This window comes from Artibeus jamaicensis, unplaced genomic scaffold, assembly GCF_021234435.1.
Source record: "Artibeus jamaicensis isolate MK-2021 breed Jamaican fruit bat unplaced genomic scaffold, CSHL_Jam_final contig_519, whole genome shotgun sequence".
NCBI classification, from domain to species: Eukaryota; Metazoa; Chordata; class Mammalia; order Chiroptera; family Phyllostomidae; genus Artibeus; species Artibeus jamaicensis.
Window position 1 is genome coordinate 48,954,125 of NW_026521871.1, and position 27,290 is coordinate 48,981,414.

The following is a 27,290-nucleotide window of genomic DNA, read 5'->3' on the forward strand; positions in this document are numbered from 1 at the left end:
TCTGCCACAGAAGCCTTCCCACAGGCAGCCGCAGGTCCTCCTTGCGTGGCTTCCGTGTACCAGGACTGCTCCTAGCCGTCTCCATGTTTTGTTCCTCTCCCAGGCCGGGCTGGGAAGGGTGACGGCTTTAAGTTTCCTCTTAGAGGTTTAAGATGTCCTCAGGCCACCTGCGGTGTGTGGCAGCAAACGGAGGGCCTGTTGGGTTTCCATGTCTTAGCATGAGGCCACCAAGGTCATGCAAGATGCCATCAACGAGTTCAGCGGCACGCCGGAGGAGATCCGCATCACCATCGCCAACGTGGACTTGGCCTTGAGCAAGGGGAACGTGGACATGGCACTGAGCATGCTGAGGAACATCACACCCAAGCAGCCCTGCTATATGGAAGCCAAGGAGAAGATGGCCAACATCTACCTGCAGACTCGCAGAGACGTCGGCCTCTACATCGGATGCTACCAGTAAGCCGCAGGCAGTGCGCTTGACAGCGCCTCGGGGGGCACTTGGTGACAGTATGACATTTACTGTGCGCTAGAATTTGAGCATGGTCAGTCAGGCAGGCTGGCTCGTTGCTGAGTGCTAAGGACACTGAGCTGAATCGGTCCTGACCCTCGATTTCTCCCCCTCACACGGCTCCCATTTCTTGGGGAGAACCTTGGGAATGAACTTATGCCCTGGCCCCTGGCTCTGCCCGTCCCTGAGGAAACGTCCAGTGACTTGGACGTGACTAATGTGAGGTGGAGGAAGATGGAGAGTGGGTTTGAAGCCCCAAGCCGCTGTCTCTATAAGTTCATGCTGGGACCTGGAGGGACCTTCCCCGTCCCGTTCCTCAGGCAAAACTCCATCTAGGCAGTTCAGGTGGGAGGGGAGTGCTGCTGGGTGGAGGGGCGGTGGGGAGACTCTCCCAACAGCGGAGGGAAACCGTAAACGGGCGGCACGGTCAGATGGGAGTTCTAAAAAGAGCTGTGCAGCTGCCTCGTGGAGAGGGGTCTGGGGGCTGGGTGGAGGCTGTGGCCATGGTCCAGGTGACAGATGAGGAGAAGCCTGAACTCAGCTCCACGATGCCTCCAGCACATGGGGCTTTCAGTGACTGTTGGATGGGTGAATGAGTGAATGAACAAATGAACAAGTGACTGATTGAATGAATGAACGACTATCCACCAGAATTAGCGGGAAGAAGAGGAGGAGATGGATTCAGGAATATGAAGGATGCACAGCGCTGAGATAAGCTTTTGTTTACCTTTGCAGGGAGCTCTGTGAACATCTGCCTGGCCCCCAAACCAGCCTGCTGCTGGGCGATGCTTTCATGAACATTCAGGAGGTGAGCAAGGGCCTCATGGGGCAAGCGGCCCCGGCGTCACTTGCCAGTGGCCCCAGTGCCACTCCTCCAGTGGGAGAGGAGAGAGAGACCCCTGGCACTTTCCCCGACAGCCCGAGAAGGCCCTAGAGGTCTATGACGAGGCCTATAGAAAGAACCCACACGACGCCTCCCTGATCAGCAGAATCGGGCAAGCTTACGTGAAGACCCACCAGTACACCAAGGTCAGGCTGGGCTGGCGGGAAGAGGTGGGGAGGACCAGCCCAGCAGGGAAGGTGGGGGAGGGAGCCTGGGTGGGAGGGGCGTGGCTGAGTTCCCCCCCACCTCTGCTGAATGGGATGCAGAGGGGAGAACTTGGCACCTCTCCTCCACTCCCCACACCTGCTGGGTAGTAGAAGGTTGAGCCCTGCCCGCAGGGAGGGCCCTTTCATCTTATTCTGTGTCCTGGAGAGACCCACAAGGTGTGGCAGCAGCTGAGGGGCATACAACTTGAGGTGCTCAAGTGCAGAACAGGCCTGGTGCCAATATTTCCTGTTTGCACTAAGGCCATTAATTATTACGAGGCTGCCCAGAAGATCAGCGGCCAGGACTTTCTGTGCTGCGATCTGGCCGAGCTGCTCCTGAAGTTAAAGAAGTTCAACAAAGCAGAAAAGGTTTTGAAGCAGGCACTGGAACACGACTTAGGTGAGGCAGCATTCTAACTCAGTCCCCTGGCATTCGGAGCAGGCGCCTTGCCCCCCACCTGCTCTCTCTCCTCCTGTGCACTGGCTGGAGGTCCTGGACCCAGCACGCCCTCTGCCCCCACCCAGCTTCCCAGAGGGCAGAGAACACTCATTTGCGTTTCCATTTGGCAGTCACAGACATCCCATCCATGATGAATGATGTCAAGTGCTTGCTTTTGCTGGCGAAGGTTTACAAGAGCCATAAAAAGGAAGATGTGCTGGAAACCTTGAACAAGGTAACTGACAAGCAGACGAGGAGCCCTTTACCTGCCATTTGCTGATAGGAGCTGAAGAGGGGAGGAGAGGACTGCAGGCCTGGAAGGCTCCAGGCTTGGTCCTCAGAAGGGGACTTGGCTGTCCCTCTGAGCTCCACTCTCCATTTTCTCCCCCACCCTTGCTCATTCATTGTTGGTGCACCAAGGCTCTCTTAGCCTGGCTGGGCTGGAGAAGGCAGGGAGCAAGGTAACGCCGTTGTCCTCAAGGACGCTGGTGGTGATGCTGACAGTGCCCATAGTTGTCTGCTGGGTTCTGTACTGGGCTGTTTGCTTTCTGACTTAATTCTCGCAGTGGCCTTTTGAGAACACTCTAGCATTGCTATGTAACAGGTAAGGCTCGAGGAGATTAAGAAGTGTGCCCAACGCCACCCTGCTAGCAAGTGGTGGAACTGAGATTTGAAGCCCTGCTCTTTCCCCACGGGGCTGCCCCTGATGGAACAATTCCTGGCTATTCTCGCCTCGCCTTCCTCTTTCTCCCCAAGGGCGCGGCCCGGCGCCTGTTCCTGGCATGCATTCTGCGGTTGTGGAGGGAGAGCTCACTCTCTGACTGCTTCAGTGACTCCCTCGTTGTTCCCTGCGGGGTTTCCACTCCTCTGTTTGGCCCCTGGGGAACCCAGTGCTGATCTGCGCCCTCTTCCCCAAACTTAAGCCTGATGTCACCATGTCCTCTTGCCTGACGCTCTCTGGTTACTCACTTGGTCATTTTATGTCGGGAACCTTTTGTGGGGCTGCCTCGAATTCCCAGCAGGGCAATTTTCAGAACAAAGGCACCCATCACAACACGGCCTGCATCACATACCGACTGTGCACTTGTTCTAGCCTGTGGGACCGCACAGTAAGGGTCGAGGTGTGATGGGCACCGATAAACAAGGCGAGCACAGTAGTGGTTTGTTTTGAGTACCTTTGCCCTGCGCCTGCCCCAGAGGCAGTGCCAGCTTGCCTCCCGAGTGCTCAGCCAGTGGCCTCGCATGTCCACAGTGACCCAGATTTGCTCAAGGGCCCTTGAGCCGCCCTCTCCAACACTGCCGGATCTGCAGCGGGAGCCGGCCGCGTTCTGTGAGTTGGCCTGAGGTCTGGCACAGAGGCCCCAGGTTCCTGATCATGAGTTTACCGGTCTCCCAAGGCCCTGGACCTCCAGGCTCGGATACTGAAGCGTGTTTCCCTGGAGCAGCCAGAGGTGATGCCCTCGCAGAAGCAGCTGGCAGCCTCCATCTGCGTCCAGTTCGGGGAGCACCACCTGGCGGAGAAGGAGTACACCAAGGCGGCACGGTCTTACAAGGACGCGCTGTCTCACGTGCCCACTGACAACAAGGTCGGGTCCTCGCAGCCAGACGCTGCTCCTGCTGGGCACAAGGCCCTGCCAGGCTCCCTGGCAAGGGCATCAGGGGCATGGGACCCTGGTGTGGGGAGCCTGCTCTATCGGACCCCAGGGCTCCCCCCTACAGCCCTTGGAGCAAGGCACACCCCCCTTTAACAGCCACTTGTGGAGGGTAGAGTGGGGAAGACGTGTGAGTCACGTTAGTTTGGCATCTTCAGGTCCCCCTTGAACGTGGGAAGACAATGAGAGTGTGGCTGCCAGGGACTCCTCGGGCATGAAGCCCAGGCCAGGCTTCTAAGGAGGCCTGCAGTCACGAGGCAGGTCTGGCTCTGGTTAGGGAATGGCGGCTCGAGTTCACGCTTCGGGAGTAAATGAAAAGCTTAGTGACAGACTCATTCATTCACTGAGTGTGCACTCATCTAACAGATTTCTGATAGTGCCAGCTACTACACCGGGCTCTGCAGACACAGTGGGGCAGGACCGGGTCCCCGCCCGCAGACTGGCCTCAGGCAAAGGGCTGTAGACAAGGACACGTGCAGTTCTCATACCATGACCCCTGTGCCTGTACGTGGGTCAGGACACAATGGGAACTCAGAAGAAGGGAACCTGTCCCAGAGTCTGGGGCGCAGAAGGCTTCCCAGAGAAGGTGAGGTCAGAGTCAGAGCTGAAGGACGAAGACGAGGTACCCAGCCCCAGCTTTGAGAGGGTCGTTGGTGAAACGCATGGTATGGCTGGAGCACTGGTGGGAGAAGAGGGCCAGTCATCCGGGGAATCCGAGACATCTTTTGGCAGCACGGCTGGTAGACCTGGGGTATGAGAGAAGGAGGCATGGATCCCCGAGTTTTCCTTTCATGCTTTGGGTTGGTTTATTATGTCCAGCCTCGTTCCAGGTGGTGCTGGAGCTGGCACGGATCTCCCTGCTCCAGGGGCACCTGGACCTGTGCGAGCAGCACTGTGCCGTCCTCCTCGAGACCGAGAAGAACCAGGAGACCGCCTCCGTGGTAAGAGGCCCCCGCGCCTCTTCCCCAGCCTCCCTATGACCACTTGCAGGCTTCTTCCTAGCCCCTCTAGCCTTGGATGGCCAGGCCTGTCCGTTGGAGGAGACACTCGAGGGCCCGCTGTCCTTCATCCAGGCTGGAGGGGAGGGCCGGCAGCAGGGGGCAGCCTCTGCCTCCTGGGACAATCCAGGGGCTGATTCCCTGGAGAGGAAACCACACCTACAGTAGTTGAAGGCGAGGTTGGGACCTGTTCCAGGGGGTTGGGGAAGTGTGTGGGGAAAGCTCCTACCCCTCAACCCCAGCAGGAGAGGGGAGCCCCCATTCTACCTCCACTGCCTGGAGGCAGCAAATCTCAGACATGGGTGAAGGGGCTGGCTTTGTAGCTGTCAGAAGGTCCCACTGGTGTCCGGCCCTGGCCTTACCTTCCCACTTCCAGCCTCACTCCAATGCCTCCACCCCCTTCTGCCCGGCAGTCCCACCTCTGGGCTCCTTCTGTGGCAGATTCTCCCAGTGCCCAGGGAGGCTACCCCAGAAGTCCTCTTTGACCTTCTTCTCTCCTTGCCGCCTCCCCCTCAGCCTCCCCGCATGCCCACACAAGCTGCTGTCAGGAATTCTGGAGCACTGTGTGTTGTTTTCTGATAGATGATGGCTGACCTGATGTTTAGAAAACAGAAATACGAAGCTGCCATCAATCTCTACCACCAAGTCCTGGAGGAAGCACCAGGTAGCTGCCTGCACGGAGCCTGCTGCCCCTGGGACTGCCCGTATCAGCTCCCACCGAGCAAGGGCTGCTCCCTGCAGAAGGGTGGGCCCTCTCCCCTCCTTCCTGACTGGGCAGAGGAAGCCCCTTCCTCTCTGATTGTTCCCAGAGAAGCAGGAAACTGATAAAGCCCCGATGGAACGTGCTGGTCCTTCCCGAGTCCAAGGGGCCAGTTCCTGGTCTCAGGCAGGGCAGTGCTTGGCAGTGGACCCAGGACAGACTGTCTGTCCCCACGTCACAGACACTGGGGACCAACATAAGTCCCATTCTGAGGTCACAGCCACCTGGAAGTGGCTAGAAATTCTCACCTAGTATGCGTGGCCACTGCATCTTACTATAGCATAACTGTCCACCCCACACCCCACAGCCGGCTTCACAGCGGTCTGCCCAGAGACGCAGCAGGTCACAGCTGTTAGGGGTCCAGGTCCTGGAGCCAGGATGTCTAGGTCTGAATCCTGGTCTTCCACTTATCATTTGTGTAAACTTTGGCAGATTTCTTAACTCCTTTGTGTCTCATTTCCTCATCTGTAAAATGGGAACAATAAGCGTAACTACTTCATTGTGTAGTTAATATACAGGTTAAAAAAAAAAAACCCTTAATGCCAGGTTCAGCATGACTGGTAGCAAGGATTATGACCACTTTGCAGCATCGCTGTTGTTGTTCTGTCGATACTGGAGGCCAGTGGAGACACCGGTGCTACTGGTGGGCCCCTGCTCAGCCCAGACGGGCCGTGTCTCCTGCTCCTCCTGCCTCTCCCAGCCTGGAGGTCTCTGCTCTTATTTTAGACAATTTTCCTGTGCTGAATAAGCTAATCGATCTGCTACGAAGAAGCGGCAAACTGGAAGATGCCCCTGCCTTCTTTGAATTGGCCAGAAAGATGTCTAGCCGAGTGCTTTTGGAGCCAGGGTTCAACTATTGCACAGGCATCTACCACTGGTGAGTCGGGGTGGGTGTGCCAGCAGTTAGGGTCAGGAGGCTTTGCCCAGCACTGGGGAAGCGGAAATTTAGCTTCCAGACCAGCAGCAGGGAGAGCAGCGATCCAGCCCCTGCCCTGTGCAGGCCCACGGAGCGGCCCCTGTGTGTCCCTGCACTCCCCGGGCCTTGGTCTCCCCATTTGATTTTTGGCTTTCTCCCCTCCACTACAGGCATATAGGGCAGCCCAATGAAGCCCTGAAGTTCCTAAATAAAGCTCGCAAGGACAGCACTTGGGGCCAGAGCGCCACCTACTACATGGTGCAAATCTGTCTGAATCCGGACAACGAGATAGTGGGAGGAGAGGCTTTCGACAGTGCTGCAGCTGAGAGCAAGTAAGGGCCTGACTGGCCCCGGGAAGGGTGGAGAGAGCCTGTGGCCTCCGGGTCCAGGCCAGGTGAGGGCAGTGCGGGCAGGCCTGCCACCTCAGGCTCCCCCGACCACCACAGCTCCCCCGGCAGGAAGGAATCTGAGCAGCAGGGCGTGCGCACCGCCGAGAAGCTGCTGCGTGAGTTCTATCCGCACACCGCCTGGGGCCAGGCCCAGATGCGGCTGCTGCAGGGCCTCTGCCTGCTGGCCACCAGGGAGAAGGCAAACATGGAGACCGCACTGGGCACCTTCATCGAGATGGCGCAGGCGGAGGTGCTCGGGCTGGCAGGGCGTGGCAGGTGGGCAGGTGGGGGATGTTGGGGACCCCAGCCCAGACTCCTGCTTCCCACTCCATGCACAGAAGGACAGTGTCCCTGCGCTGCTGGCCATGGCGCAGGCCTACATGCTGCTGAAGCAGGTCCCCAAGGCACGCACACAGTTGAAGCGTCTGGCCAAGGCTCCGTGGGCCCTGGCCGAAGCCGAGGACCTGGAGAAGAGCTGGCTCCTGCTGGCAGACATCTACTGCCAGGGCGGCAAGTTCGACCTCGCCTCCGAGCTGCTGCGGCGCTGTGTGCAGTACAACAAGGCGAGGGCTGTGCTGCGGTCGGGGAGGTGGGGTGGAGGGCAATGGGGCAGAGCAGATGGGGGCAGGAGCGGGGTGAGAAGAGGCAGGACAAGAGCAGAATGGTAACGGAGCACAGCACCAGCAAGGCAAGAAGAGGTATGCTAGGTTGGGCAGCCATCTGGGACGTGGCATCAGGAGAGAGTTTGGGAAGGGCTCATGGCTGGAGGGGCTTTCAGGGGTCTGTGGGGCTGCGCTGGGACCGGATGTGGCTTCTCCTCCCCGGAGGCCCTGACCCGCTGTCTCTGCAGTCCTGCTGTAAGGCCTACGAGTACATGGGCTTCATCATGGAGAAGGAGCAGTCCTACAAGGACGCGGCCACCAACTACGAGCTGGCCTGGAAGTACAGTCATTATGCCAACCCTGCCATTGGTAAGGCAGCCGTCCAGGCCCAGGTGGGTGTGGGAGGGAGGGAGTTGGCAGCTGGACCATCACCCTGACCCCAGACCGCAAGGCCTATGTGCTGGCCTGGCTGGCTCTGGGAACCAGAGGGGATCTTGGGTGAGGTCCTGGCAGTGCCACTCACCTGGTCTGTATTCTCCCTGCCCCTGGACAGGCTACAGGCTGGCTTTCAACTACTTGAAGGGCAAGAGATTCCTGGAGGCCATCGAAGTCTGCCACAACGTAAGCAGCGATGGCAGGGAGGGGCTGGAGCAGTGGCGGGAAGCAGTGGCGGGGAGCCCTCCTGCTGCTTTCACACCCTTTCTCTCCTTGTCCAAGGTCCTCAGGGAGCACCCCAACTACCCCAAAATCAGAGAAGAGATTTTGGAAAAGGCCCAGGGGTCTCTGAGGCCCTAGTTGCGGTCAGTGGGAATCTTCAGCCAATGGAAATTGCATGGGGGGATGGGGTGGGGGTCAGTGGAGAATAGATTCAGAAAAGAACGTATTCTTTCCCATTTCTGTAGTGTGTGATTTATTTGAACCACGCCTCCTCTGGTCTAAGGGACGTAAAACAAAGCTTTATGTTTTCCAGGCACAAGAAACAGTTTTGCCCTGGGGAACAGGGACATCAATCTGCTTAGCTTCTGCTCAGCTCACTGGGCACCTTCCTAGGGCCCCACTTTTAACCCAGGCCCCGTGAGGGGGCAGAAGGGAACAAAGAGAGGGTTAAAAAAAAAACACCCTACAGCTATTATAATACTGTGATGTGAGCCCTGTAAATGCCTCTCCTGTCCTGCCTGGTCCCCTGAGTCCTGGAGCCAAAGGAACAATGTTCCTCCCTGCAGAGGTGCTCACTGCATCCTCCCTGGCTGCGTCCTCCCTGGCTGTGAGACAGACACGAGGACCAGCTAGCTAGCTGCATGAGCACCCCAGCCGTGCTGAGGAGAGAGAGTCCCTGGCCCACTCCATCCCATGCCTTCCATCTCCTCCTCCCCGAGTCTGCAGCTGGCCTCTCCTGGTCCTCACTGGTTTGGGGAAAACCTGATGACCTTGCCTAGTACAGGGAAATGCATCCCAAGAAAAAAATAGTTCCCACTTCAGCTTTTGTAAAAGACACTGACTGACTAATTCATCCTCCAGAAACCCTACCTCCGGGGCCAAAATCGAGGTCCCTGTTTAGATGGATATTGTTCATTGTAACTGACAAGGGGTTGGTAGAGGTCACCTTCACTGTGGATGCCTCTCTTCCTGTTTTTCAGGATGGTGATAATGGGCCGGTCTGACCTGGGGCGGCGTGGGGAGGAACTCTGAACTGGGAGTCAGGAGGTCTAGGACCTCCCTGTGTGACCTTTCTAAGCCCCTTCCTTCCCCTCTCTCCATCTCAGTGCCCCATCTGTGGCCGGAAATTCAACTACATCTGAGTGTTCCCAAATCATGCTACAAAGCCCTGCCGATGATAGTAACCAAGCATTTTAAAAATGTAATAACTCTGTTTAAATATTTTTGTATAATGGAGAAAAACAGCGTAGCAAACTCACGAACCCTTGGGTGCTGTCACTTAGCACGGTTCTGACTTTTAAGCACATCGATATAATTGATACAGAGGAGAATACTTAGTACGAGCAGAATGTGGATACGGCAAGGTTAGGAAGAGAAGTTGTTCGTTGACTAAGGTTTGGGAACAGTGAACGGGGCAAGGCTCTATCAGCCCAGGCGGTAGGCAGTCCTCGATGGCTACCGGGCCTTGCCTTTGTAACCTACTGCATCCATGCGCATGGCCTCTTGGTGCGAGTCGATGTTCTGGAATGCTTCCCCCGGGTTACTGCCATCCTCCTGGTGGGAAAACAGCCCATTTAACTAGGATGTACTTTACAACCCAGTTTCTTTCGGGGGGTTAGGTCAGAGACAGGTCTGTCTGTGCGGGGAACGATGCTACGGAGGACTGAGCACTAATCACATTTATACTGCGTAAAACCTACGCTGTCTTCATTTCTCTTTAAAAAAATAAAAAGACAAAGAAGTGACCCCGTGGCTCTAGGTGAGGAGGGGGCAGGCGCTGTCTAGCCATGGGCTGTGGCCACAGGCCAGAGCCGGTGGGGGCTTCCAGCCGGGGTGTTGGAACTGCTTTCAGGCGTCCACACAGGCCCCAGGCTCTCTGGTCAGAGCCTCTCAGCCTTCGGAGAGATCCAGCTTTGCGATCACACATGCTGAAGCAATCTCTCCGGAAGGATTCCCGGGGACCAGTGAGAGGGGAGACAGGACAGCTGTGTGTCCCGGGGCAGTCTCCCCAGGGAGCCTGAGACCTGGCTGTCCCTGCCCCAGTTGCCTCCAGGGACGGCCAGGCTCCGAGCACGGTCCTCTAGTGGCCGCTGACGATACAGCCACATGCCCACGTCCATGCATGTCCTAAAGCAAGAGACATGCCTAAAAGGTGACAGAACTGGTAAGGAAAAAAACAAAACAAAACAGGATAAGACATGGAAATAGAGGCCAAAACATGAAAACAGAATGGGAGTCTCGAGGCTTGCACGTGGCAGGCTCTCTTCTGAGTGCTTTGTGTGTGTGTGTATATATATGTATATCTCAACGGAACAAGCTGGGGAGGTGAGCAGTGTCATTTGCAGAGTTGAGGACACCCAGGGATGGTGAAGGGAAGTAATTTGCATACGTAACCTCACTGGGTAGTAGAAGAGCTGGGATTTGAACCCGGCACCCTCGGTCCAGGCTCTTGACCAGTAAACCACAAAGAGGAAGTAAGGGGGGCTAGCACAGACCAACAGAGACAGAGAATTAGAACAGGGAGGGCCGAGTCAGGTCCTTTTCGGGCCCCCTTCCCAGCACTTGTCCACAGAGGCTTGCAGCCAGGGTCCTAGGCTGCTGCAGGTGTCCCCCCAGATCCCCAAGGGGGGGTTGGCCTTGCTCCTCAGGCCCCCAGATGGGGTTCACCGGGGCAGAGTGCAGCCTGCTCCCCTGGCCTGCAGCCCAAGCTGGCAGGGACAGGTCGGACAGGTCTGGCTGGTGCAGGTGGATGAAGTTCTACAGCTTCCGGTGTTTGGTGCTCAAGTCCCCAGGGACCTCAGTAGCTGAGCCCCACTCAAGGCCTCTACCCACCCTATCCCGCTGCCTGCCTCCCCCTGGGGGAATGGGAGTGATTACCCCTCAGGGCCAGGCCCCACTCAGTGTGGGTGAGTGGGAGTGTATATGGCCTTACCCACCAAACACACAGCTTGTCTCAAACTCTCCGCCCCTGGAGACCACTGGGAAGAGATGGGTTCTTCCACAGGGAAAGCTGCTCCCTACCCCTGGCCAGCCTGCCTTAGCTGGCTTCCTTCTCCAGGTTGGCTGGCCTGCATGAAGGAGGCTCTGCACGTTGTCCCCACCGCCCACCCCCAACACAGCTTCTGTGCACACTGCCCTACCGGGCTTGTCCCTCCCTCCCCGCCCCTGCCTCCTGCAGGTGTCCCGGGGCTCCAAGTCGTCCCACAAACGCAGACCACACCATTAAAAATAGAGCCTCTTTATTGGTACCTGTTATGTTCAGGTACAAGGTGTTCCCACAAGCACGCGGGCTGGCAAGGCCTCCTGGGCAAGAGGGCAGGCCCAGAGCCCGGGCTTCTTGGCACAGACACAGAGAAAAATGAATAAATTATAGTTCGAATATTCAGAGACAATATAGAAATTAGGATGCAAATTTCAACATCAGCAAACAGGCATAAAAGCCATAAGGCACCACCTCTTGCTCTGGCCAACTGGCCTGAGGGCACAGCAGGTGGGCCGGGCCAGAGTGTAGTGCCCAGAAAGCCCACAGTCTTCAGGGGCCATGCTGTGGGCCGGTCCCGAGGCACACCCCTGGCCCTCTCCCGCTTCCCCTTCCTACCCAGATGGGCCCGGAATGGAGGCTGTGGCCCCTGCGGGAGGGGAGAGACAGGCAAAGGACAGGAAGTGGGGGGGCTGAGTGGGTCAGAAGAGGGTTTTGGTCACGGTTGGTCAGGCTGGTCCCTCCCCTGCTCAGCCATCCAGAGCCAGGCAGCTGCCACAGTAGACATAGGGCTCGAATCCACACCTGGTCTAGATGCAAGACCAAGCAGGGCAGGGCTGCAGGGCTGCAAGGGATTCGTGGGGTCTGAGCCCTGCCCAGAAACCAGCACTGCCTACCAGCCAGGGATGAGAAGCCTGAGCCACCTAGTCTCCAAATAAATTATGGAAATAAATTATAGTCTTCACAGTCCAGAGGATTCAGCCACCCAGAGGGGCTAGGGCTCAGGGTGGCAGAGGCCAGAAGAGGTGGATGTTTCCAGCCCTGTCCCGCCATCTTTGGGCTAAGAAACATCATACCCTCCTCTTCCTGGCACGGGCCACGGAGGTGGAAGAGACTGTGGGCACTGGGGGCTCGGCGGCTAAAGGGGGAAGCCCCCTCCCACCCTCTCTTCAGCATAGAAAGTTATAAAAATAAATAATAAATCCATCCAGAGTGTTGCATGAAAATTAGGAGTGCCCATGTGGGTGAACCAGCCAATGGGAGACCGTCACATACAGGCCTCAGGGAGCCCCGACATTACGACAGCAGCAACAGGGCCTTCGGGCCGGGAACAGGCCCCCTGGTCCTCACACAGGCACGGGCTCCACCAGGGGTGCCGGGGCAGTGTCCTCGAACAACTGGCCGTCCAGGAAGGGAACCAGGCCCTCGGCGGCTGGCTCAGAAAAGCCCATGATGGATTCCAAGAAGCAGACGCTGGTGTCCACGGGCGGGGAGAAGGCAGGTGAAGGGAAGTGGGGTACCTCCAGGTTGTCCAGACGGTCGGACGCCTTGTGGGAGGTGTAGTGAGGCCCCAGACTGTAGTCAGGCAGGGCCTGGAGCAGCTCAAAGGAGTCACAGGAAGACAAGCTGAGGTCCACTGAGTGGCTCTGGCCGGCGTCCGTGCCCGGCGACACCGAGATGCCAGGGAGGCTTCCTTCTCCCAACCCTTCGAGGCTGCTGTTGAAGAAACAGCTGGTATCCAGGTTGGCATTTTCATCCAGGACACCCGATGTGAGACTGGAGCTGGAATAGCTGTGGGTCCAGCTGGCCAGGCCACCAGGGTCTCCAGTACTGAAGATATCGGCGAGGTGGAAGCAGCTGAGGTTGTCGAGGTTCCCCACACCTGCTTCCTCCTCCTCCTCCTCCTCCTCACCACCCAGGTCAGAGTCACTGAAACTCAGGATGCGCTCCAGGCTGTCGTCATCCACACCAGGCTGGAAGCCAGGGCTGGGCAGGGCCGGGTGGGCAGGGCCATCCAGAGGCTCGTCAGTGCCTGATGCTGTGGAGGAGTCAGTCATGTCGCTGCTGCAGCTGTGGTCTCCCAGCTCGCTGCTCACAGGGGGCTTGGCCAGTGGGAAAGTGGGGGCCAGGGCCTGCTCACTGGGGCTGGGTGGGCCATCGTGGGCTGGGGCCTCCAGCTCCCCAAGGCTCTCAGCCCCCTCCTCTAGCTGCAGGCGGGTGAGCGTGTGGATAAAATGGGTCTGGACCCGTGCCTGGTTAAATTCCACTCGGCCCTTGGGGTTCTCACAGCCCTCCTTGCAGCAGCCGCAGGGGAATGCTGTGTGGTCCATCTGCAGAGAAGGGAGAGGCACGCGTGAGGATGCTGAGGATCCCAGAGAAGCCCCCCAGCTCAGGCTCTCCTTCCCAGCCCAGCCCAATCACCGTACCTGGCACTTGATGCCCGCCAGGCTGCAGCTGCAGGTCTCAGGGTCACAGACCCTATCACAGCGACAGCCACAATCCTCCCGGGATTGGCGCAGAGCCTGCAGCTCCCGCTTCTCCTCTCGATCGATCTTCCGCACGCCCGCAGCCCTCAGCAGGGCCCGCCGCTTCCGGGCCGGGTAGGGCTGCAGGAAGGTCATCTCCTCCAACCGGCCACCTGCCACAGCTGCTGCCAGCTCCTCGTCCACAGAGGCGTCATCAATGGCGTCCACTGTCAGTGGCAGGCCAGCCTCTGTCTCAGGCGCCCCAGCATCTGCAAGCTGCATCCAGGGGAGACGGGACAGATGTGAGAGACACAGACACGTGGTCTGAGCTCCCTCCGCCACCAGTCACTTGACAAACTCTGCCCATGTGCTTACTCTGGGCTGGGCACTGTGCATTCCAGTGACTGGGACAGCCGAGAGCACTGCCTCAGCACATTCACAAAGAGGTTTCCTGTTCATGGCGTTTCCCAGTTCAAGGACTTCCCCCAGCCAGATACACCGACCCCCAGTGTCCGTCAATTCCACATCCTCCTCCCCCTGAGTGCGGTCTGAGTCAGGCACCATGCCCCAGCCCCTGCATAAACCCGAGCCCTTCCATGCCTCGCTCTGCCTGCAGATAATCCAGGCAACACATCCTGATCGAGCCATGGCTGGCCCCATGGGCCTCTTGCCCCAGATACATGAGGAACAAACAGCCTGCCCCTGCTGCCCTTCCCCCCCGAGGCTAGGACTTCAGGGGCTGCCCCACTGTGGGCCTTGGAGGGAGTTCCCTACCTTGCTTCGAAGCACCTCCAGCTTCTCCTCCTTCAAGCGCAGGCGGAGCTTCTCGTGCCGAGTCCGGGCCTGCTCCTTTGTGAACTCAGCCAAGGAGAAGCGGCGGCAGGCACTGTGGCGAGGGGCCATGCCCAGAGTGCAGCCGCCACGGCTGGGCACGCTGGTGAAGCCCTGGCACCGAGGGAAGTAGAAGACGGTGATGCCATCGAAGACTACTCGTCCTGGGCGCTTCCGGGGAGCCCGCTTCAGGATGGACAAGGCTGGAAGGCAGGAGGGGAGGGAGAGGGCAGAGCCTGAGTTCTCTGTGAGGCACAGCACAACCGCCTGCAAGATGATGCTGAACAGTCTCTCCTCACACCTTCTCCTCTGGCCTCCCCTACCCCCGCCAAAAGGAATGGACTCAAACTTAGGAGCCAGCCTGGCTGGGACTGGACTTGGTAAAACTGAACACCCCTCCTATGTCAACACGGCTGAAATGAAAGCATTTGGAAGATTAAACATCTTGCCCATTATAGGTCTCCTGTACAGTATTGTACAGTTTCTTGGTTTGTAGGAACTCTTTATATATGATATTAGAGACATGAATTGTCCCTCTAGCCTATCCATGAAAATATTTCAGTCTCATTTTTGTTCATGGCATTTTACGAAATTCTAAGGTTTATGTAATCAAAATTTATTGATCTTTTCCTTTATAGATTCTGTGTTTTGCAACAGGCTTAGAGAGGCCTTCCCAGAATAAGTTATTGATTATATATATTTAATACATGTATTGGTATATTATTGCTTTTTATTAGGTCGAACCATAAGAAATCATAATAAAGTAGGTGAATATTGGCAATTCCATATATCTCAACTTAATATACTGATTTGGTACACAACCACCTGAGGGCATCCCTTGTAAAAGGTTTTCTGTTTATCTTCTTGAATCGACCAGGTGGGCCACCATCTGTTAGTCAACGGCAATTCTGCCCATCCCCGTGTAGTATGGAGAATTCTTATTCCCTCCGCAAGCCGAGTTGGCTAACACTTCCTGAACAATGTTAACGATCAGTGGTGACAGAGAGCGTCCTCCTCCTGTTCCTGGCTTTGTGGGAAATGCTTCCAGTATTTCCTCATTAACCAGAATCCGCTTTGGGGATGAAACATATTTTTGAACATTTATGTATGTCACTTATCTCTACTGAACCAAGAGTCTTATCTCGAAGGAACATTACATTTTATCAAATATTCCTTCGGCATCTAGAGTAGCTCTTGTATTACAAACCCCTGTGATAACAGTCAGTTTGTAAACGAGAAGACTAGATTTTACAATATTAAACCATCCTTGTATTTCCAGCACAAACCCGCCACCGTTTCATCAGTTCGCACTGTTGGGGTCGACGTGCTGAGAAGCACACTGTTTTATGGATGATGCAGATACACACTTAGTACATATACAGATGCCACATCGGTGGTAGTGAAATATCAGGTGGGAGCAATTAGGAAAAAAAATGCCTCAGAAGGCTCCTCAAAGCTGGGGGAGCAATTATACAAAGTTAGGTGGAGACCACCGCTCCAGGGACAGCTCTGTCCGCTTGGAATCATGCATCATGCCAGCTGGAAAAATAACTGAGAGAAACCTTTTCTCACTGTTCGGGCAAAGCCCAGCAGCGTTCTGACAGGGCAGGGACCGGCCTGACAGGCCTTGCAGCGGAGAAGTGCGGGCGTGGGACTCTCACAGAGCAGTTGGAAGGAGGACAGGGTGAAAGCCAGAGAGACGAAACTGGAACAGAAGGGAGGAGCTGGGCCGGGAAGGCTGAGGGCCACTCTCAGAAGCTCTGTTCTGAACGTCATGACTTTGCAGCAGGGGAGTCCCAAGGTCAAAGGTGATTCAAGCCAGGGCCAATGGCCTCTGGACAATGGGCATTCCTAAGTGGCCACTGCATTCCGTGAAGTGGACAAGGCAGAGAGCCAAGTAAGGGAGCTAAAGCCATGGGGACACAGCCTCCAGTGGCCAGGATGGCTTTGTCACAAGCCTCCCAGTTTCATCTCTAGGAAAGGGGTACGGTGTGCTTCCCAGGGGGGTGGACACTCACGGGTAAAACTCCGGGGGCCACCGACATTTTGGTCAGGCAGGGGCGTCGGACCCCAGGGGCCATCCTCTTCCAAATCCCAGGCGGGGGAGACTGAAGAGCTTGGGGAGCAGGAGCCGGAGCGGCGGCCCAAGGAGGACGAAGATGAGGATGAGCAGAGAGAGGAGTCATCCTCTTCCAACTGGTCAAACTTCCTCTTCAGCAGCCCCGTCATGGTGGGTGCTCCGGAGTCCAGGCACAGACAGCCTAGGATGGGAAGGAGAAAGCTCTCAGTGGCAGGCCTGCAGCCGAGAGGCAGGCTCGGTTGCGATCACCACCTCTCCCACCTACCCTTCGAGGTGCCCCAGCCCTGGGACCTCTCCAGGAGGCTTCTCGGCACAAGACAAAGCACCAAGGCCCAGACCCTTGTCCTGCTGCTTGGAGATACCCACCACTGTGCCAGAAAGCCCTCCCAGGACACTGCCAGACACCGTCCCCGCTGCCTCCTACCACCTGCCTACACATAAACAGACTGACAGATGGACCGACAGACCTCTGCACGGCCTTGATCACTCCCCGACCGGAATCCTGGGGGCTGACTCACCGGCTGGGTGATTCACACAGCTCACATCTGTGTGCTTTGTGAGTGTGAGGCTGTCTGCAAGGCAGTGGCTCTGCTTCCTCCTCCTCCTCCTCCTTCTCCCCTCCCAGCACACCCACAGGCGCACGGCCCTGCAGACACCCAACCGCTGTGGGCCCTGCTCCAGGGCCAGGCTAACCGGGACACTCTGGCAAACAGGCTGGCTTTGGCTATGGCTCCGACGCTGGCCCTGGTCCCCAGGACTTTCCTGAGTCCCTCCTCTCCTGGGAAGGACCTGCTCAGACTCTCCCTCAGAAACCCCCGGCTCCACAGAGAAGTCCCCTGCCTCCAGGCCTGACGATGGCACCTGGAGCCCTCCGGCTTCCTGTCTCTTTCCCATCTCCCGTCTGGTCTTAAAGAGGCACTTACATCTACCTTCCACTCCAATATCTAGCCATTTGTCTGAATTAACTTCCAGTGGAAATTATTCTTTCCCCTTAGAAAAAAAAACTCTTCTAGTATAACCGACCTGCCAAGACAATGTCCCGCTCTCTCCGGTCTGTAGCTCAGTGACTTGGAGCAACCCAGGACATACCACTCACGTCTCCCCTTTGAAGGTCTCGGCCCCCTGTGAGAATGCACCCGAACTCCCTCAGCCTGTCTAGCCGTGTCCAAGTGCAGGGGAGAGGAGTTGGGCTTCCTTCCCCTAAATGCCAAGGCAAGTAACAGTCCCTCCTGCTGCTTGGGAATCCCCAAAGGACTCAGTCCTAAGGGCTGACCACAGCCAACTACCTTGTCTCTGCACATCCGGTGGCACTCAGAGCTGGGCCCCCAGGAGGTCACCAGGAGGAAGGGGAACGAGGCAGAGGCCCCACTGCTGGGGAGCCCCTCCCCCACGGCCATGACAGGAAATGAGAGAGAACAGGAAAAAACCAGCCAGAAGGCTGGCGATCCCCCCTCCTCAGGTATCCTTTCTAAATACCCTTTCCTTTCCCCCTTTGCCAAACGGTCCACAAAGTCCCTAGATCATAGACACAGAGGGTGTGCTGTCACTCGACTTACTGGGTAAAATTCTTTCCAGGGACAACCTGTCCCCGAAGGAACAAGAGAAACGAGCGGCAGCCCCCTCCTTGTAGCCTCCACGTTGGGCCCCCGGGGAAAGAGGACACACAGGTGTTTCCGGGGGCTTCTGAGGGGGTAGTTTCTTATGCTTGGCACCCCCCTCCCAAGGTCAAACCACAAACAAAAACAACCCAGCTCCCAGCTGACCTGCAGGCTCTCCCAGGAGATGGGAGAACTTCGTGACCCAGAGCCAGGCGTACACACACACACACACAGACCAGAGACTCAGACACACGCATGGACAGACCACCCCCAGGCACACTGTCCCCACTACTGTCCCACCCGGAGAACTGACCCCTTCCCAAGCTAAAAATGTGTCTGTGGGGTGCTGATTCTCTCTCCCATTGCTCACCTGAGCCTGAGACCCCTCCCCGCAAAACGAAATGCCCACTTGGTATTCTTGCCTGGCGGTTCCCTAGAAACATAAAATTCTGCAGGCCCCAGATCGAACCCCTCTTCTCTATTCCCCACCCCCCCACCGTGCCATCTGTTCCTCTTCCTGTGTTCCCTATCTTAGTAACAGCACTGCCACCCACCCAGTTACTCAAGCCAGAAACCTGCAGTCCTCCTCAACTTCTTCCTCCCTCTCCCTGCATCCACATCCAGCCGCACATTAGCTCGCTGAATCCGCGCAAGGCCAAGGCGCAGACTCGGTGGGCACCACGGAGGCCAGCCACTCCGCACATGGTTAAGAACCGTGGCCCCGGAGCCAGACTGCCTGCATTTCAGCCCTGGCAGCTGAGGGACCCTGGGCAAGTCCTTTAACCTTGCCACTCCAACCCCTTGTCTTAAAACCTCACAGTGCTGGGAGGCTTACGTGAGTGAATGAATGAATGAATGAATGAATGAATGCATATTAGCGAACATGTCATTCTACACCATGAAAAGGACGAGCTGCAGGATACATACAACATAGACGAATCTCACTGGCCACGCTGGGTGAACCAAGCCAGACATAGGAATACACACATGTGAGTGAAGCTCAAGAAAAGGCAGACCCAGTAAGTGACTGTATGAGTCAGAACAGGGGTGACTGGGTAGGGGATGTAGTGGGGACAGCCGAGAGGGAATCTTCGGCGGGGCGGGGAAGAAGTCTGGACGTGGTCTAAGATGCCCTGGCTGGGGTTTGTTCCATGGGCGTCTAAAACCATAAACATCCGCCTAGCTGCACACGTAAGATTCATGCACTTCACGCATTTGAGGCACGTCACCTGTAATTTTAAAAGTGTATTACCCTCATGCCTGTGCCCTAACACCTGGGCTCCTGTCCTCTCCCCATCACCATTCTTTACCCTGCAGCCAGCGTGACCTTCTGAAATCCTGTATCTACCTGCCAATGCACGTTTCGAATCACTCCGGACCTCCTCCTAGGAAAGCACGCCCTCAGGATCGTCTAGAATTCCCAGAGACGAAGAAGCAGGCCTAGCTGCTGCCTCTCCTCCGGGCTCCTGCTCTCCCAGTCGCCCCAACCCCCTCTCACGTGATACTCCAGCTGACCTTGTGGTGCCCCTAATGGCCACAGCTGCTCACCTCCTGGCCTTTGCACAAGCTGGAGCCCAGCCTCCCTCTCCTTTAGAAATCATCTCCGAGTGGGCCTCCCTGAAACCCCCACTCCTCCTCGCTGATTACATGCCTCTCTGGGCCCCCGAGATTCCCACATCACAGCCCTGAGCTCCCCTCCCCACCCTGCAATGGCCTCACTGCAGCAGGCTGGGGGCCTTCCAGCCTCGCTGTCATTGTGCCTATGCCTAGAACAGAGGCTGGCACACAGAAGGCACCTGAGGACCACCAAAGGTACGCAGGTGGGCACTTTGTATCGGGTATGAACAACATTAAAGCACATGAGGCCTCTGGGGGTGGGCGCAGCAAGTGGTCAGTGCAATCTAATGTTGCTGTCGCAGTTGAAGGATGGTGGGCACACGCCCCTCCTCCCCCAGCCTGCAGCAGAGGGTTGAACAAGAATGGTACCCAGAAGGGGGTGGCTCTGAGGGAGAAGAAACCTCAGGCTGCAGGCAGGTGCAGGTGCCAAGGCGGGCATCTCAAGAGGCTCCCAGTTCCCCCTGAGTAAACAAACAGAGATGTCAAGGAAGCAGGCTCAAGCCTGACACCTTGGTTCTGCCTCAGGAATATGTACTGTCTGGGAGCTTAAGACGAGGAGTTACAAGTTCCAAGGCTGCAGACAGAGAAACCAGGGTACAAGGAAGCTAAGGCGGCCCAGTACAAGTTTTGTGATGAACCCCAGCAGGATCTGCAGGCCTGGAATGAAATGGGAAGTGATCTCCTCCTTGATACTCCTTTGGGGTGAGGGAAGGAGGAGGAGCCCCTGTCCCACCTGGGAATCCAGAGGCTCAGAGGCGCACAGGCAGGAGATAAAGACAAAAAGACTCAGCCAGAGACGAGGAGAGGCCAAGTCAGAAAAAGGAATGAAAGATAGTGGAAGAGTCCAAGAAAAGTGTCAGACAGTGAGTCAGAGGGTGGGGGAGGGGCCCCCAGCAGCTACCCAGGAATCAAGATCCCCACCGTGGCACTGTTCCCAGGGTGAGCACAGCCCCCTCCCAGGGTCCTGGAGGAAGGAAAAGCAATTCCCAGGAGCTGGCGCAGACTGAAATACCACACCCCCAGGAGCCCCGGAGACAGGCGCTGAATCAAAGAGAACCAGGCTCCTTCCGGCTCTGCCTGGGCCCTGAGAATCATGCCGCCTTCCTGTCACCACACACAGGAGCTGACAGCCAGGGCAAGGGGGGCACACCTCCCCACCCCACTCACCACAACTATCTACACACTCAGGCCTTCCTAGCGAATCCAGGGAAGGCCACCTCACCCTGGGAACCAAACAAACAAAGGCTGCTTGGGGCGGGGTGCGGGCTGGAGGAATGGCAGGAGACAGTCTGGGGGCCTCTGAAAAGTCACACCAACTCCTCTGTACACCTCAGCTGTCCCAGTGCCCCAGCCCCCACCCAAGCTAGTACTGGGGAGGGGGCACCTTCAGCAGTCTCCATCCAACTCCAAGAATCTGAAGAATGTGTCTTTTAACCTCAGGAACCAGACCCCCCAACCCAGGGCAGGTCAGCTTCCTCTAAAACCTGAGGTCGCTTGACCCCAGGCCCTCAAGAACTACTTCCTGGGAGAAGGGGAGGGCATCTCTGAGCACCTCGGGAGCCCCCAACGGAATGGGATGGACAAACAGCCTGGGCAGCCCAGGGAGGGCAGACAGGAAGCCTTGGCACACCCCTCCCCCACCTCTGCCTCTGAAAGTGATGGGGGAGGAGGCAGTTCCTCAGCCTTGGCCTCCAGGGCCTGGCACTGGGTAGGTGCCAGATGTTCGCTTGGCTACGTGAGGCAATTGCTTCTGCAGCAGAGAAGCTGCACCTGACAGCGGCTGCTTCCTCCGCCCGCCAGGCCTTCTCCACTCTCATTCATTCATTCAGCAAATACTTATTGGGCTCCTGAGACATGCTGAGCGCAGTTCAGGCAGCACTCTGCTTCCTCCAGCCCCCGCCATTTGCCCCCTCAGGGGGCAGGACATAGGCCAGTGCTGCCCCCTTGCAGCTCCGAGTTTAGTGGGCAGGTGTGCAATCAGTTTATAAGCCTCGTGGTGCGTTGTGATAGAGGGTCGAAGTGGGGGGCGCTGTAGGGGTGCAGCTGGGGGTGAGGACAGGTCTCTCAGAGGAAGGGATGTAGAAAGCGGTCCAGGGAGGGGGCCCAGCAGGAGTGGGGCACTTGAGAAAGGGAGAGCCCAAGGGGCAAGTGGGGAGGGGCTGGGGGGTGGGCAACAGATCCAGCCTCCTGGGCAGGCTTTAGCCTGAGGGCACAGGAAGCCACCCCGGGGTCTCGGAAAGGAGTGACAAAACCAGATTTGCATTTTAAAAAGATGGCTCACCGCCGAGACCGGAGGGGGTGTGACCGGTTCCACGGCGCAGCCCGAGCTAGGTAAGAGATGGCAGGACAAGGGCGCGGGAGAAAGGGGAATGGCCTTGGTGACCTCGGGATACGGAGACCGCAGAGGGCAGGGAGGTCAAGGGTTTGGGCATGAGGGGATGAGTTCCGCTCCTCTGGGACTGGGGGACATGTGTCTGGAGGCGTCGGGTGGGCCGTGGAGCTGGGGAAGGACCCTCTGTGTCAGCAGTGTGGGCTACGTGTGTGACTGTGCCGGGGAGCAGGAGTGACTAAGTGTGTGACGGCTGCAGTTCGAGCTGGTGGAAAAGCCCCCGGGGAGGAGAAACTGAGGACCGGAGGAAGTACGTGCTGGGGAAGGGAGAGGCAGTGCGTGGGAGACGGCCTACGCGTGCCCCAGGGTGGCCGGGCTGGCTGCGCCCGTGACTCACGGCGGTGGCCTCTGCGTGTGACGGCGAATGACAAACAGGTGAGCGTACGACACAATCCCTCCTCCCTCGCTCCCTCCCGGGGTCCGTGACTCACGGGGCCTCCTCCTCCTCGCTCATCCCTCCACTCCCTCCCTGATCCCCGCCTCCCAGGGGCGCCGGGCACGCGCCGGCAGCCCCAGCATCCGCCCCCGGGGGGAGCCCGAGGAAGAAAACGACAAATGTCACCTGCTCCGGCCACGAGAGGAACTTCTGAAAAGTTCTCAGGCAACTGGGTCAAAAGGAAACTCACCCGCGGACACACGCACCTCGTCGCCCCGCCGCCTCCAGCTGCCTCGGCTCGGCCGCCCCCAGCGCAAGGCCCGGGGCGCCGTGACTTCTCGGGGTGCCCGGCGGCGGGGCCGGAGAGGGGAGCGGAAAGCCTGCACCTCTCCGTCCCTACCTCCCCGCCACGGACCCCGGCGGTGTCACGCAGTCTGGAGCCAGACCGGGCTGTCCTTGTCCCCGCTTCCACTCGAGGTGTCAGGGGGGGCAAATGGCAGGGGCCGAAGGAGCAGCGCCACCTGCGCGGGACGCCCCCTCCCCAAAGTCCCATCCCGTCTGGCCGAGCGCCCCCCCAGGCCCCGCGCTTACCTGCCAGCCAGGCGCTCTCCAAGTATCCGGACGCGACCCGCGTCCCGGCCCGGGGCGCCCTCCGCACCGCGACCCTGAGTGCGCTCGGCCGGCAGCCGTCGGCCCTGCCTCCCCTGGCTCTGCGGATCCGGCAGCGGCGGCGGCGGGAGACAGTCTGCGCGGCCCCGCCCGCCGCTCCTCCCTCGTCGTCAGTGGAAAACTCCGGGGCTGGCCGCGCTGACGCACGCCCGGCCGCCGGCCAGGCCTCCCGCCGCCCCGCCCCGGAGGCACCGCCCCCTCCCCCGCCCCAGCCGGGCGCTGCGGCCGCCGGCCGCCCTGCTCCCGCCGAGGCCTCCCCTGACTGCCGGCCAACTCTCCCAGCGTGACTGCGCAGGGGAAAGTGTGTGCGCACCTCGGCCGCGAGTGCTGGCCCCAGGAGCCCTCCCGCCGCCCCTCTTCCCGCCCGCAGAGGCCACCCTACCCACCGCGCGCCCCTTGAGCGTTTCTGCCCTCCCACCTTCCCTGCAGCGTTTCTGCCCTCCCACCTTCCCTGCAGCCGTCCTCTCTCCTGGAAGGCCTTTCTGCCCTCTCGGTGCTTACCAGAACCCCATCGCCTGTAAGGCCTCAGCTTCCAATGCCTCCTCCAGGGAGCCTTCGTGGAAGCTGACCCTCCCCCTCCCGGGCCAGCTCCCGCTGCATTCTGGGTTCTTCTGTGACTGTCCTAGATGAAAGTTGTGTGTGACTAGCCCTGCCCAGAGTATTCCTTTCTGCCTTCCTCCAGGTGTATGTGGGGGGGTGCCCTGTGCTGCCTGGAGGGCTCTGCGGTGGAGATGACGGTGAAGGCCCCTCTTCAGCCACAGGTGTGTAGGTCCCGGGAAGAACACTAGGAGCAAAGCAGGTTAGCAGAGGCTATGGCCCTTCCTTCCTGGATGCTTCGAGTGCATGACTCGGGGGCACCTGCAGCAGGAGGTGTGTGGACACCTGGAGCCAGGCTTCCAGTGATTTCTCAGTGCTCTCAGGTTGAAGTCTCAGTGGACTCCCTGGGGCCTACAGTGCTGGAATGATCTGGCCCTTACCCACCGTGGCAGCCTCACTGCTCTCTCTTCATACTCCTTCCCCTCACTCCCTTCCCTGCTCCTCCATGTTTCTTTAATTCGTGTGCATTTCTTTTCATTTTTACCTTGTGCATGTAACGTTGGTACAGCTGCACAGAGTTGTAATTTACATGTGAGGTGCCGTTCTGTTCTGAATCTCATTAAGTTTCTTCCAGGCTTGCCTCTGCACTCCCACCCCACACCCTGGATAATGTTCTTGGGGTGTGTTTTGCTCATTGGCAAGAACTCGTCCAGTGAATTGAATATCCCTAGTAAATGTGTACGAGGAGGTGGGACTTACGGTGAGGGCAGGGCTGGAGGTGGAGAGGAAAGGGTCATCAGCATAAGGCTGGTACATTGAAGCCCTGGTTAGTGGGGGGAAACAGCTCCAGACGAGTTGGAGTTTAAAGGCCACAGCGCTGGGTGTCAGTTGCCAGAGGTGACTCAGCCCTTACCTCAGGGTTACGATGCCCACCACCATCGGCATCAGACACTCAGCCACGCTCTCCCTGTGGCTGCTGCTCCCAGACGTTGCTGGCACCAAGGAATTTTTCTTCCACTGCCCCCCTTTCCTGCCTCTAATTCTCTGTTTCTGTGACCTAGAGTGGAGTTCTGGTTTTCTCTCTCTCTCTCTCTTTCTTCCTCTTGCTGTCACTCTGTTTCAGTCTTCCAACGAGTAAAATGGGTTGCACTGGACCAGAGAGCCCTACCACTTCCAACATTCCTGCAGTTAGAAGCCCCTGCACGCTGGTCAGGATCCTGGGCTGGGCTGAGCACTAGAGAATTCATGGGGTTGAAGGCTGCCTAGGTTTGCATCCTGCTGGGCTGTGTATTGGGGAAACCAGACCCAGCAGAGACCAGGGCAGGGATTTGGGAACGACTGGATTGGGGGCTCAAAGCAGGAAGCCTAATGGGAGACAGGGTTTGGGGTCAGGAAGAAAAGAAGGGAAAGCATAGGAGAATAAAAAGAATCCAGTAAATGACGTGTTTTCTTCAGAAAAGCATGTCCCTCTCCTGGGATGGGCTTGCCAGATGTTGCCCAGATGTTACTGGTGATGGAAAACATCTCCCTCTGGGGTCCCAAGTAAGCTCTTCCTGTTGGTGGGGAAATGAAGGGTCTGTTCCAAGGCAAGGAGGGTGGGGTCTGGAGCAGCATCCATGTGTGACTATGGCACATACATAGGCAGGAACACGCCCACACATCAGCAGGGAAGTGCTGAATACTTAGGAGAGTCCAACAAGTTTCTCAAACATTCGTGCCCATGGACCAAATGTTTTGGGTAAATAAAAAATTCCTACTTTTAGTAGCTTTAAGAATTAAAAATTCATGATGTATTCCCATTAGAAAGACTAAAATTAAAAGGACAACTGAAACAAAAAACAAACAGTAGCCAATGTAGCAAGATTGAGGATTAACTGGACTTATCCTACATCATTGGTGGGAGAGTGAATTGATATAGTTTGGAAAACAATTTGGCAGTACCTACCAAGGTACCAAGCACAGGTACCTTGGTACTCTGTGATGTTGTCATTCTTGTCCTCAGTATCTACCCGAGAGACAAAAAGGTGTCTATGTCCACCAGAGACATACAGATGTTACACAGCAGCTTTATTTGTAACAGCTTAAAACTGGAAACAACCCAGATGTGCAACAGGGTGAGTAAAAACAAACTGTGATTTAATCACACTGGAATATTATACAGCACTAAAAAAGAACAACCAGTTGGTTCATACAAATGACAGAGATGAATCTTGAAAACGTATTGAGTAAAAGAAGCCAACCACAACAGGGCAATAAATAACTGTGATTCGGTTATTTATGTGAAGTTTAAAAACAGGCAGAACTGAAGTGCGGTGATCGTTAATGTGACCTTAGGGAGTATTGACTGGGAAGGGACACATGAGGGCCTTCTGGGGTGCTGGAGATGTTGTATATTTTGATCTGGGCAGTGGCTGGACTATACATATGTAAAAAGCAAAGTTCTATACTTCAGATTTACTCACTGTATGTAAGCTTTTCATTGATAAGAGGAGGGGGAAAGAAAGACAATTGTAATGTCATCATTGTGAAGGGATGTCCTTGTTTTCAGCCTTCCTCCAGTACATCTACCTCCTGACCAGTGAGGGATACCTGCGGCTCACTGGTCAGGTTCAACTGTTTAGGTTTCTCTCCATCTAAATTAGTGGGACAGGTCAGCATTTTATTCCACCATGATATTTAGGTGGCAAGGAGTTTCATGTTATTTTGCATCTAAGAGTTTTACAGTTTTAGCTCTTAACATTTAGATCTTTTATTTAAGAGCTTAAAATTAAAACCCTCCCCCCATGCTAGTCTGTGAAGGTGTGGCTCCCAGGTCACTGAAGACCTTGTCAGAAAAGCAGATTCTTGGGTCCTCCCCGGACCCACTGAATGGGAAACTCTGGGAGCAGGGGCTTAGTATCCTGCCTTCTAACAAGGCCTGCACTGACTCTGGTGCACACTAAAATTTGAGACCCACGAAGCTGAGACCTTGGAGAGCAGAACTCTGGAGAGAGAACAGTCTTCAAGCAGTTCTTGGGTGTTCTTCTTTATCTAAACTGGAAGGCTTTTGAGTGTAGATCTGTGGATTAAAAATCTGAGCTGTGGAATTCTGGGTCAAAGGATTTTGACAGATATTGCCAAATCACCCTCCCAAACATTGCACCCATCTTCCTCAGCCAGTGGGACCTGGACATGGCAGACTCCCAGCAGCCTCCGGGGCACTGGGTGTTATCTCTGCCAATCTGATAGGGGACACAAAGAAGATACTTACCACTTCAATTGTCATTTCTGTAGTTATGAGTGAAGGGGAGACTTTTATCAGCCCTTTGAATTTCTCTTTAAACTGCCGGTTTGTAGTCTTCACTTACTTTGTTTGGGGTTGTTCTAAGTCTGAGGATTGAGGAAATGAGCCTTCTGCCAGTCACCCCTGGCACCCTTACCCCTGGTTTGTTTTTGACCTTGGTTTATAGTGTGTTTTACCAGACAGAAGTTTCCAGTGTTTCTATAGTCAGTTGAGGGATCCTGGGTTTGGGGTGCTGCATTCGCTCGTATAATATTAGAAACAAACTCACCTATTCTTTCCTCTGGCACTTTATGATCTTATTTTAAATATATAAATCCTCTATCCATTTGGAATTTATTTTAACTTAAGGAATGGAATAGGGCTCCCACTTTATTCACCACCCCCAGCATGATTAGTTTTCCTACCACCTTTTCTCTTCTAATTTAAATGTTACCTTAAGTAAATTGACTCTTAAG

General features: G+C 56.5%; 2 protein-coding genes across 6 annotated transcripts in view; one reads left to right on the forward strand and one right to left on the reverse strand.

The window, feature by feature from the left end:
- TTC21A (tetratricopeptide repeat domain 21A) overlaps positions 1-8,199 on the forward strand; it is a 33,411-nt gene extending 25,212 nt beyond the window's left edge. For 2 of the 3 annotated variants that reach the window (XM_037148203.2, XM_053668955.1), the window contains 15 exons: positions 218-456; positions 1,244-1,316; positions 1,427-1,537; positions 1,859-1,997; positions 2,168-2,271; positions 3,434-3,622; positions 4,519-4,629; positions 5,269-5,350; positions 6,173-6,323; positions 6,533-6,694; positions 6,809-7,001; positions 7,090-7,314; positions 7,602-7,722; positions 7,907-7,974; positions 8,071-8,199. In XM_037148203.2, the coding sequence (XP_037004098.2) occupies positions 218-456; positions 1,244-1,316; positions 1,427-1,537; positions 1,859-1,997; positions 2,168-2,271; positions 3,434-3,622; positions 4,519-4,629; positions 5,269-5,350; positions 6,173-6,323; positions 6,533-6,694; positions 6,809-7,001; positions 7,090-7,314; positions 7,602-7,722; positions 7,907-7,974; positions 8,071-8,148 (2,046 nt within the window). In that variant the 3' untranslated portion in view covers positions 8,149-8,199. The remainder of the gene's footprint in view (positions 1-217; positions 457-1,243; positions 1,317-1,426; positions 1,538-1,858; positions 1,998-2,167; positions 2,272-3,433; positions 3,623-4,518; positions 4,630-5,268; positions 5,351-6,172; positions 6,324-6,532; positions 6,695-6,808; positions 7,002-7,089; positions 7,315-7,601; positions 7,723-7,906; positions 7,975-8,070) is intronic. The other variant, XM_037148204.2, reaches the window with a different exon arrangement.
- Positions 8,200-11,232: 3,033 nt separating this feature from the next.
- Positions 11,233-23,535, reverse strand: CSRNP1 (cysteine and serine rich nuclear protein 1). Of its 3 annotated transcripts, none has more exons than XM_037148286.2 (5): positions 23,517-23,535; positions 16,305-16,547; positions 14,230-14,489; positions 13,417-13,731; positions 11,233-13,320 (listed from the first exon to the last, which is right to left on the reverse strand). In XM_037148286.2, exons 2-5 carry the CDS (start codon positions 16,513-16,515, stop codon positions 12,337-12,339), a joined length of 1,770 nt encoding a protein of 589 aa, XP_037004181.2. In that variant the 5' UTR covers positions 16,516-16,547; positions 23,517-23,535; the 3' UTR covers positions 11,233-12,336. The 3 variants fall into 3 exon arrangements, with proteins under 3 accessions (XP_037004181.2, XP_037004179.2, XP_037004180.2); XM_037148284.2 differs by lacking the exon at positions 23,517-23,535 and adding an exon at positions 22,938-23,121; XM_037148285.2 differs by lacking the exon at positions 23,517-23,535 and adding an exon at positions 17,390-18,239.
- Between the last annotated feature and the right edge of the window lie 3,755 nt (positions 23,536-27,290).